Genomic DNA, 12,067 nt, shown 5'->3' on the forward strand with positions numbered 1-12,067 from the left:
ACATCTTTCGTTTTTTGGACTTGGTGGTTTTACCATTTTATAGTACAAACGACTAAACGAGAAAATAAGCAGATTAATCGTAAATGAAAATGATTGTTAGTCAAAATTTCCCAGAGACCAAGGTGACACAATCAAATTGCTTGTTTTTTCCAACAGTCCAACCCCAGAAATATTTAAATTACTATCATTTAAAACTTGTGACATGTAAGAAGCTGGAACCAGAGAATGTGTGGACATTTTGCATGATAAATAACTCAGATGATTTATCGATTATCAAAATAATTGCAGATTATTTTCCTGGCAATCAACTAATCTTTACACTTCTTCATATACTCTCATTTAAATGTATATTTTTTGCTACAGTCTGATTTTGTCCTTTGTATTGCACTGCATGTTTGCACTTTGTTTTGTGTCTTGTTTTGTACCCGTTTTGTGTCTCGTTTTGTACCCGTTTTGTGTCTTGGTTTGTACCCGTTTTGTGTCTTGGTTTGTACCCGCTTTGTATCTAGTTTTGTATCTAGTTTTGTACCCGTTTTGTATCCATTTTGTATCTTGTTTTGTACCCATTTTGTATCTTGTTTTGTACCCATTTTGTATCTTGTTTTGTACCCATTTTGTATCTTGTTTTGTACCCATTTTGTATCTTGTTTTGTATCTAGTTTTGTACCTGTTTTATATCTCGTTTTGTACCCGTTTTGTATCTTGTTTTGTACCTGTTTTGTGTCTTGTTTTTGTACCTTGCACCTTATGTGTAGTCTGAATATTCGCTTCACTCCCACTGAATGTTGCATCATTCATTCTTTTAGTTTTCCACCAGGGACAAGGAGAAACACAATTTCATTCCTCTAAGTCTGTACTGCACTGTATACAGATAGATGACAATAAAGTCTCTCTTATCTTATCGTAATTGTTGCAGGTCTACACAGTCTACAAAACATTACCGGTATGTTTCAAACACGACTTACTAAACATTATACTGTACTAAACAGTATAATGTCTCAGCCATTGTTGTGTGAAGCTAAATTCTTGAGGAGTCTACATACTGAGGGTCGCACACAAATGGATAAGTCAGCATCTTTCCACCGTAGAGTGATTCATCTTCTCAAGCAAAGACGATCTTTGATGTTTCCCACAAACTTGCTGTCTGATTGGCTGGCTGCCAGCAGGCAGCAGGATAATCAAAGGTCAATGAAAAACCTAATGTTGACAAGATGACAAGCAGAAAACCACTACGTAAGAGAGAGTGTTCAGATGGTGAGAGCGCACAGTGAGTGCTTTGTAGCTCTGTGTGAATTCACTACTGTACAGTCAAATTTAACGGTCGCTAGATTAAGGTCTGGCTAGATACACTCTGTCCTTTGTAAACACCTCAAAACACAGACGCACACTATTAACCCTCAAAACCTACCAAACACCCACCTTTTCCCTCCTCTTCTGCAGATTAAAACCTTAAAGCTCCTTCATCAACTTCTACTTCAGTTAGAGATCTCCTACATCTCCCAAAAGGTCTTTCAATGAGCTCCAGGAAAGTGCAGGGAAGTTGTTGCATCCTGCAAAATGCATTCTGGACTTGAGAAACTGGCAATTTTGCCTCTTTTATGATGATAATACATCCATGATTTCACCCTGTGGGATTGAATGATGATGCATATTCACTTCTCTACACAGGATCACTTGCTATAATTATTATTTACTTATTACCTGATGATTACACGGTTCATAGACTAGATCGCTGAAAGATTTTATGCTTCTAAATGGCACAATCCCAACGTGATGACATATTTTCTATGAATAGCCTGACAATGAAAGTGTACAGTACAACCTCCAGTAGAGGTTTGTAACTGTGTTGAAGTGTTTTTGGGGGTGGATTTTCTCTTCTACCAAACACAGAAGGTAAGTTTAACCACAGAGCCATCACTTTCCCTTCGCTCTGCGCTGCTCTGGGACCGGAGAAAGTGGCACAGCAGCTAAATATAGAGTGGCCAGGTCACACACACTGGAGAAGGTTGGGTTTCTGGATGAATGATGAGCAAAAAAAGCAAAGAAGTGGACAAGGAAAAGAGAAACTACAAAAAAATGTGAGACAATTAGATGAGTCATGCTGTCGTAAAATGAGAGAAAAGGAGTGTGTGAGAGAGTGAGAGAGAGTGAGAGAGAGACAGAGAGAGAGAGAGAGAGAGAGAGAGGGGAGGGGATGAAGGAGGTGAGGGAGGGAAAGTGACAGGTGGACAAACAGAGAAGGAAGGAAAAGACAGAGATGGTAATGACAGACAACCAGTCAGTCATTGTCAAACACACTCATTTCCATCCTCTCTCTTTCTTTTATTTTTTTTTCTTCCAGCCTATTTTGTTTCTCCATCTTTATTTTCAGCTTTGTTTTCATTTCAATTAAAGCAATATGAAGAAAGAGAGAAAGTAAAATTCACTTCCTGTCAGGTCGACGGAGGGATGAGGAGGAAGAGTAAAGGAGAGGAGGGTTTTGATAATTGATTAAGTGAAGTAGGGCTCGGTGATATGGCCAAAATCTTCTCTCTCTATATAGGTCATTTCAAATCTCGATAAAGATATTTAATACACAACGTGTCTACAGTCTGTTATTTCTTAATAGCAGACCGCTGTTATGTATAACAGACGGTTGCTATGGACGCAGTTCTGATGTCGGACTCTGACGGAGCATTTTGGTGTCAAATTATTTATCTCTTAAGTAAGTTGCCGTGTAATAAGTGGGATTATGTACAGCAAGCCAGACATTGTTGTGAAATAAACCCAATAAACCCTGCTAGCTGTACATTATCCCTTGCATATCACAATATAGCATGTTTTCTGGTAATTCAATAAATAAATATTCTATATGAAATAACCACATGGTAAAGCCTATTTTTGTATACTCCTGTGTGAAATTTTCTCATTTTAAGAACTTGAGTGCAAAAAACTTAAAACAAAAGTTTTCAGTGAAATTATAGAGTCAAAAAGGTAAATATAGGCCTAACCTATATCGCGATAGAAACAATATAGGGAAAATATAGACGATAGACATTTATATATTGTTTTGATGATATATGTCGTCATATTGGCCAACCCTAAAGTGAAGTTTTTGGGGTTTTTTTTGTGATGACAAATGGGAGCATTTGCTTCTTTTCTTTGTCTTATGTGAAAGACAAGTGAACATATTTGGGGTTCGGACTGTTGGTTGGACTAAAACAACTTTAAGACATCCCCCTGGGTTTTAGGAAATTGCAGGGCTCCGTAGTGCGACCAGGTAACTGCTCCACCACCCATCTCCACTGTCCCCGGTAAGATGCCTAATCCTGATCAGAGGCGCCAGACTCATTTCACAAGTGGGGAGAGCAAAAAGTGTGAGTGTGTGTGTGACACTGTTCATTTAATAACACAAGACAACTTTACTGCTAATTTCTTCTCTGCTCCGATGATCGCCAAACAGCTGATCTGCTCTCAGCGCATTTCTCTCTCTTTCTGTCACTCGACCACAAACTCGCTACACACATTACTTTACGCCACTCTTACACCAACGTAATATGTAAACATGTACCTGACGGTACCGTAGATAGACTGTTAAACTCACTATCGACACGTCCACGGGACCCACCCTATTTTTTCCTGATAATGCTACATTGTGAACAACAAATCCATGTTGAAATCGGCAGGACCAGAGCTTAACGGGAGGTGCCATTCATTAAAATTCTGATGCGTTCAAGCTCTTTTCAGTAAAAAAGAGTATAGGGTTGAAGGTAAATTCTAACGTAATCATGATGTGTTCAAATGTAATCTTGTAAAATGAAGTATTTGGCGAGAAACTTGAATAAATACAGTTGTTTCATAGCAATATAAAATAGATAAGATATAGAATATTGAATAGAATATAGATATAGAATAGTAAGAAGGAATTATGACCTGTTTAACTTACTAACAAACCAGCATGCAAACGGTAATAAAGTAAATGGGATTTATTGTTTTACTTTTATTTTTTTACCGTGGTATCGAATTGGTATAAAGAATCGTGTAATTTCACTGGTATTGGTGTCGACTATATTTCTGGTATTGTGACATCCCTAGTGTAGACCATCGGAACTGACAAAACACTTAAATGTATTATTGCGGCGCCAAAAGGTGTGATGAAAAATCTTGAGTGGACCTAAATTACATAATGGAGCACCTAAATGAAAAAGTTAGGCTCACCACGGCAACCAATGTAAAAAGTTAGTCTGGAGCCCTGAACTCGGATATATTTTTTTTACCATTTTATAGACCAAATTACTAAATGAGAAAATAAGCAGAATGATCGTTCGTCACAAGTTCCCAAAGACCAAGGTGACACCTTCAAATGACTTGTTTTGACCGACAGAGGGATGAGGAGGAAGAGTAGAAAAGGGAGAGGAGGGTGATGACCTTATGGTAGATCTATAATTGCCTCCCACTCCCCCCCAACACCACCACTCGCAGCATTGTACCTGTCAGCTGGATGAGGGCGCAGCCTGTCTGGGCGTACCGCCACTTGTGATTGGTTGTCCAGCAAGTCATGCTTGATATTTATTCCACAAATTGTAAAAAAAATTATAAAAAAAAAAAAAAATCCATAAATTGCTGTGGATTTGGCTTTGTTTGCAGATGGGGAAACGTAGTCTGCCGCTACCATCAGCTAATGATAGACTGACGGGCCGATGTGCTGAAGGGAACCCAGTCCGCTGTGGGCAGAGTCGCAGCAGCTGAGGCTAATCCTGGGATTCCTGAGGCCAGATATTCCAATCCAGCAGACAACCCAAACCGCCCATTTTGGTGTTGTCTACACGTCCACACGGAAAAGCTGGTGCAAACATTTCCAAGCGGGAACACAGCGACATCAGCACACTGTGCGGATGCCGAGTCAGTGTGCACCCCATGTGGCATTAGGTGAGCGGCTAATCTGCCTGTCTTTTGGACAGTCAGGTTCCCTGGAGGTAATCCTCAATGTGTAGGAGGGGCAAAAATTATAATATGCCTGCACTGCATATGTGCACCCTGGGAAGCTGCTTAGCATCAGGAGGGAGACTTGAGTTTGATGGGGAGATCCCTTACAGTGCAGGAGAGGCTTACATATAACATCAAATATACATCACAGGCTTTCCTCCCCCGCTGTCAGTCCAGTAGAGCCACTCAGCGACCAACAGTATTAGGCAGTGTTTGTACTGGGCAGCGTACGCATCGGTCTACGTGCATCAATGTAGGGCTGCAACTAGCAATTATTTTCATTGCTGATTGTTTGGTCGATTGTTTTCTCAATTAATCAATTCGTTGTTTGGTCTATAAAATATCAGAAAATGGTGAAAAATGTTGATCAGTTCTTCCCAAAGCCCAAGATGATGTACAGAGTAAAGAAAATATTTACATTTAAGAAGCTGGAATCAGAGAATTTAGATTTTTTTTCTTAAAAAAATTACTCAAACCAATTAATCAATTATCAAAATAGTTGGTGATTAATTTAATAGTTGACAACTAATTGATTACTCGATTGATCGTTGCAGCTCTATATCAATGTATCAGCAATTTACCCCAGAACACCTCATAAAAGGGAAAAGTGCATTGTGCCTGAATATGTGACTATAGTTGCTCGTCATTTTTTCCAGCCCATTATCTAGAGGTCACAGCTTTATTAACCTGTTATCTTCCATTGATTTAATAATAATCTCATTATTAAGAGATAATAAATAATAGTTTTGTGGTGCACACTTTTGTTTTTTTAGGGCTGTAATCCTGAGAGAACAATTCTGTGGTTATTATATACTGCATTTATGATTTTGCTTAGTTCCTCTGCTTGCTTAAGAGACTAGAGCTGAGGAAATTATTTGATTAATCGATTAGTCAATCTACAAAAAAATATATGAATGTCATTATTTTGATAATCAATTGAACATTTCAGTACTTTTTTAATCAAAACCTCCACTCATTCTGTGGTTTCAGGTTCTCAAATGTGATGATTTCCGGCTTTTACTTGATTTAGATCTTCAAATTTATTGCAAACTGACTCTCATTGGGTTTGGACGGCTGGTCGGACATCGGAAGACATCAATTTTGATTATGGAAATTATGATGCAGATTTTTTCATTATGTTTTGAAATTTCGTAGACACCACAATTAATCAACGACTCACAAAAACAATCAGCAGATAATGAAAATAAGAGACTGTGTAATTTGGCTTGCAAAAATCTGATAACTCTGAAACCATGGTTGACTAACCATAACTATAAGCTTCTACTATCATCAGTAGCATTGGGTATATCTACTGTGACCAGACCCGCCAGATGGTTTGTTACACAGAACCATCTGAGAAGCCGTCATTGGAAACTGTTTGGAAAAGGGCAGGCACTTTCAATAAATACTTGGCAGGTGGTTGGATGAGCCATCTGTCAATCAAACTCTTGCCGAAGCCAGTTGGGAGAAAAAGGGAAAACATCTTTTCTATCGACAAAAGCCTTCAGTGTCGTTCTTTGCTCTTCTTTCAATGAAGAAATACCACTTCTGATTTAACTGATGCTATTGCAGCTAAGCTATCCTCTTTAGGGGCCGCCATTGTTGTTACAGTCGCCTCTCTGTTTCGCCTCACACACACCTAAGCCACGCCCGTAGCTAGCAGTAGCTCCTCACAGGACTGAGGACTGATTGGCCCGTGGTCTGGCTGGCCGAAACACAAACGCATTACTTGAAGATTACAAGATGGATTTTCGTGTGATATATGATCTTGTGATTCTCGCGTGATCTCGTAACATCGCGAGAATCCAGCTGCCACGGAAGGTAATATTGACTATGGACAGCATTTAAGTCTCAATCAGTCATCAACTTACTGCTAAATCTTGCTATGACGTGACAAAACCATATACCTTATGATTTGCAACAGCAACGCTGGATCTTTCCCACACATTGAAAATAAGTGTCAGCCCAACCCAGGTATTATGCTTACCATGGAACTTTCTGTTTTGGATTAATTCTGAGTGCCATGATGCATGGAGTTGCTGGGCACGCTAAATGAAAAGTAAATAACATGTAGTCAATGTTTACCCTCCTCGATGACGTTCAATGACAAACTGTGGGAAAAAGCAGAATATATAATTTCATGACATTCCTCATCTTAGTCATAATCAATAAGCCATTAGCCTCATTACCTTATCGTGACGTCTAAATTCAGAGGAACCAGCGGTGTCCGTTGCCAAGCCTTAAATTCCCAAGAAGTATTCACTCTCGAGAAGCTGAAGTGGACCATATTTTTCCAGGAAGTTTGTCTGTCCCACAGGACCAAAACGCTCCATTAACTAGATCAACCTTTCCTAATCGACCGTCACTCCCGATATTTCCTGGGTCACTGGTCCGGTGTGAAGTGGGAAGTGGTGAAACGCACTAACCACTGATATGGCTACACCCCCTCAGTGAGGAAGGGCAAGGGATGAGAAGCCAGAAATGTCCATCATCTTTCGCTGTATGGAAACTACCACAACACGGCCAGTTCATCATCTAGGTCAGGACTGTTACTGGGTCGTGTGTGTGTGTGTGTCAGAATATGTCAACACTCAGCACACACCTCAGAGGCTTGAGACTTGTAGGGGCCTCAGAGAGGTCAAGTGGGCGTTAGGCTGGCTGATACAACAAAGCAGTTTACTCAACAACACCACGACAAGACTTAGCCCCAGAGAGATTGTGACAAATACCTCCGGGAGGGGTCGGAGTGTGTGTGTTTTCTGTGTGTGACAGAATGCAACAGCTGCCTGGACCAGGACAGATGGGACGGGTGGTATGGTCAGTCAGCGAAGGGAGGGGGAAAGTTGCCTACATACCACAAAAAGACACACACTCGCATCATCTTCCCCATCTGATTACAGAGCAGTTACATGCAGGCGTAATCTCATAATGGCTCCCCAGCAGCTGACTTGGATGCGTCGGTTCCGAACCAGCTGTTACGGGTCAGGAGAAACCAACACCGTGCACATGTGTTTGCATCCCTGCATAAATGCGGACTTCCCACATTCACAGCGTGCCAGAAATTCCTCGCTGAGGGATGTGTGGGAATGGCAGGGATTCTTTGGAGCTGAGGGAGTGGACAGGAATAGGGCGTCCATGACCTGGACCCCCTGACCTACATCCTGATGATCAGAGACGCTCTGAAAAGCTTGGTTATTCAAAAAACTAGTCTACTAGCCAGTGCAGTTGACTGCATGCTTATTTTATTCAAGCATGTGCAAAACTCTTAAATGGAATTAATTGGATTTTGACATTTTATATTGATTCTTTATATTGATTTTACTCAAGAGTGCATGAACATTGTATTCATTTTTTATTTTTCCCAGGGTCTAAAAGTCTCTCTTTCAGAGGCATTTCCATCCCTATAACGACAACTCTACGATGGAAAACACTATACTATATGGTCAAAATAGCACTACACAATTATAGTGGACAAAGGAATTGGCAAAAAGAATAACGATATTATCATGATAGCTATAAAAAAAATAATGCTACCAGTCAAATTCATATTTAACTTTGTTTATTGTGCTTTTTGTCTTATTTTTGGAAAATGATTTATACTCAAAATACGAGAATGGATTGTTTACACAATATTATCATATGTATATAATTAACATGATATCAATATTTCACTTTTTAAATATCCCGGTTATCCTCAATACCGGTATATCGCGACACCCCTGCTAGAGCAGATAGGCACACGGTTTGACCAAAGACTATAATAAGAACTGGACGTAGTCACCGTTACATCACCCATTGGTTTGTGGACTGCCGTTTTGAAGCCTCAAGTTCGGCATTTTGGCCGTCACCATCTTGGTTTTTGGCAACCAAAAGTGACACGAGAGGGTGGAGCTAAGTACAACCGAACGCTGAATAAGGCATTTTTAGGAAACCATTTTATAATTAACTTTCATGAACTGAAAACACTGTGAAAGGTTTTAAGTTCTAAAACAAAAACACAGACAACTCCCAGACCGGACAACGCTGTGGCAGCGACCTGTCAATCACAAGGTAGCCACGCCCTAAAGCATACCCTGCTTTATGGTCTATTTTACTCTAAATGGGACCACAATTTACTAAATGAACATCATGCTGTATTGAAGAAGACTTGAAACTAGTGATTGAGACCATAAACTCATGTTTACAATGTTTACTGAGGTAATAAATCAAGTGAGAAGTAGGCTCATTTTCTCATAGACTTCTATACAATCAGACTTCTTTTTGCAACCAGAGGAGTCGCCCCCTGCTGGCTATTAGAAAGAATGCAAGTTTAAGGCACTTCAGCATTGGCTTCACTTTTCAGGGCTCCAATCGCTCATACTGCAGCTCCATGCACAACGCTTTAACAGGCTGGGAAATCAGTTGCCTAGTTACGGTTTCTCTGCCATGATTGGACAATCACTGTACGGGGGAGAGGTTTAGCGAACGGTCAATTACTGCTAACCGGGATGCATTTTACAAGATACAAGGAAATGTGGTACTACTGTCTGCAAGTGTGTCTGGAAGTTGGTGCTTGTTGTGTTGAGCGCATTCATTTTCCAGTCATTACAGACTTTTCCGACACCATGTCTTTTGTGGTTCTGCAATACTACTGTGGCTACAATCCCAAAAACAAAAAAATTAGGAGAAGGTGACAGATACATGAGTACATGTGACTGATGCAGCTGTCACTTTTCCTGTGTCTGAAACAGAGGCTCACTTTTTTGTTTGTCATCTTCCATCCTCTTTCTTTCATGCCATGAACCACCCTCTATTTTCCTCTTCCCCTCTTTCTCTCAATTACAAATGCTATTTTGTGCTTTGTGTTTTTATAACAGTCTTACCATCTCCTCCTGTCCGAACTGCCATTAACGTGCTTTACTTCTAAGGCCCTGTTCAGACATCGCACGCCTAGTCTGATAGCCTGTAGATATGTAGCCTATATTAAAGATATATTTTACTAAAATGCAGATTTACCGGCAGGATACAGTAGAGTACAGAAGCTGTCTCCATGCCGCGAGGCTCGCATCTGCCTGTCTATTCACATGAGGAGCGCAGTGAGACCCCGCAGATCCCAGCGGGACGTCAGTTGAGTAGGTGGTCCTTAATGTGGCCCAGGACACGTTTGCGTACACACCGCTAAAACAATGTGGCCATATGTGGCTCAGACCACCTCTGAATGTGATCTGAGTGATTGGATCTCAATGCTTCCTCGATGTGTCTTGAGCGCGTTCACACCTGTAATTAGAGCTGTCCACTTGTGATGCGATCACTGAGGACTCATGTCAGTACCAGGTCTGAACAGGGCCTAACTGGCAGCTGTCGTTTCGCCTCTTTGTCCTATTGAAGCTGCTTTGATTGGCTTCTGCACAGGAGGGTGTTGCCCAAATGGACATCGATGAAACAAGAAGGGCTGAGCTGATTGGCTGTTGTGATCAGACACAGCTGTGCTACTCTAACAATGCACCTACTGTGGGCACAGCTGGCACTGGCTATGCCACTGTATACACATAAACAAGACGGTAACTAGTTAACAAGAATACGTGATCACGGCCTATTGTTTCCTCTATGTGCCCATATTTTTAGCTGCTATTTGTGCCAAGTCAATCTATAATATTTTCCGATTTCTTTATAAAAAAGTGTTCACATCCAAATTTGAATGTCATTGGGGTATGAAAGCCTACACTGCATTATGAGACACTGAAACTATAGCAGCTCTTTAAAAGGCAGAGGGAGGCAGGTTTCACTACATATTTTTCAGGCTGACGCCTCTAAACTTGCGAGTAAAATCCTCCTCGACACCACTGGAATGATTCCTCTGGCCAGCCGTCTGGTCCGATCCAAGAGAGACAGCGTGGACTAGAAGGGACCGTTTTTCAAAAGAGATATAATTCTGTAGTACTTATTTCACGCTGCATTGAAAATCAGGCCCCGTCTATGAAATCGGGGTATCATTATCTAGAAAAACGGAGCTAACTGCGTGAGCGATTAAACAGCCCATGCTGGGTGTTTGTTTCCAGTCCGCTCCACTCAGACTCTCCATGTGCCCCCCCATTTTCCTCTTTTTGTCCCCAAATCTGAGTTTTGGCCTGAGAGAGAGAGAGAGAGAGAGAGAGAGAGAGAGAGGGAGCGCACCATCTTTCCTTTACCTCCGCCTCTTTCTGTTCTCTCCATCCGTCCAGACCTCTAATAGCAGGGTAGGCTAACCGAGCAAGAAATGGGCCAGGGTTACCCCAGCGACCCAAACACAGCAGGGGAGGAGCGGCGAGGGAGGAGGAAGGAGGGAGGAAAGAAAGAGTGAGAAGAGAGGGAGAGAGAGAGAGAGAAAAGACGGATTGTTATCGGAGCCAAGAGTTCATTTGTCCGGGTCTTTTAATGCCACATGATGTCATTCTGACAAACCGTGACGAGACAGAGAAAAGGCCCACTGAGATTTACATATAAAAATCGGATACTATTATGATGGAAAGAGGAAAACAACCACTGTATTTTATTTTATCTTTTTTCTTTCCAGTGTTGTAAATACTTCCATTCTTCCCTTCCGTCCCCAACTGAGATTCAGTGCAACACACAGTGAACTGTTGGACACTGTAGTGTTGTTTTCAGCTGTTAACTCCTGCTGAAGTTCACTGTCAACAGCCAACTGCCTGCTGCAAGCCTTTTTCTGCTTCGGCTATTCCAATCTGCACGGATACGCCATCTGGAGGCGACTATGAAATGAAATTTCAGCTTGCACAATGCAATTGATTACTGAAGATTTAATTCAATTCAACAGCAGTTCTTAAATTTGACCAAACTACCAGGGAGACAAGAGACATGCACAAACCCACAACACTCCTCATTGCTAAGCTAACTTCCTCAGCACATCTGTCGAGGTCCAAAGGCATTAACATTATTACATAACAGCACTGCCCCCCCTTCCCCTTGCAACCCACTCTTCAGCCGCCCAGTCAGACCAGTGGCTGAGGAGGCCAGGCCAACAGATGGACATGCCTAATCTCCCCCCCCCCTCTTTAAACCAGGAAGTGATAACTGGCAAGCACCAGGAAGCTTAAGAAAAAGGCTGCCCTGACAGTGCTGCACA

General features: G+C 41.4%; 1 protein-coding gene across 10 annotated transcripts in view; it reads right to left on the reverse strand.

The window, feature by feature from the left end:
• The window catches only part of LOC119503957 (triple functional domain protein), a 108,182-nt gene that overhangs the window by 70,100 nt on the left and 26,015 nt on the right, over positions 1-12,067 (reverse strand). The window contains exon 1 of one of the 10 annotated variants that reach the window (XM_037796020.1): positions 4,470-4,892. The exons of the other annotated variants lie outside the window; for them this stretch is intronic. Coding sequence (XP_037651948.1) covers positions 4,470-4,539 — 70 coding nt within the window. The 5' untranslated portion in view covers positions 4,540-4,892. Of the gene's footprint in view, positions 1-4,469; positions 4,893-12,067 lie in introns of those variants that run through there. 10 annotated transcript variants of the gene reach the window in all.

The sequence above is a fragment of the Sebastes umbrosus genome, chromosome 15, assembly GCF_015220745.1.
Source record: "Sebastes umbrosus isolate fSebUmb1 chromosome 15, fSebUmb1.pri, whole genome shotgun sequence".
Classification (NCBI taxonomy): Eukaryota; Metazoa; Chordata; class Actinopteri; order Perciformes; family Sebastidae; genus Sebastes; species Sebastes umbrosus.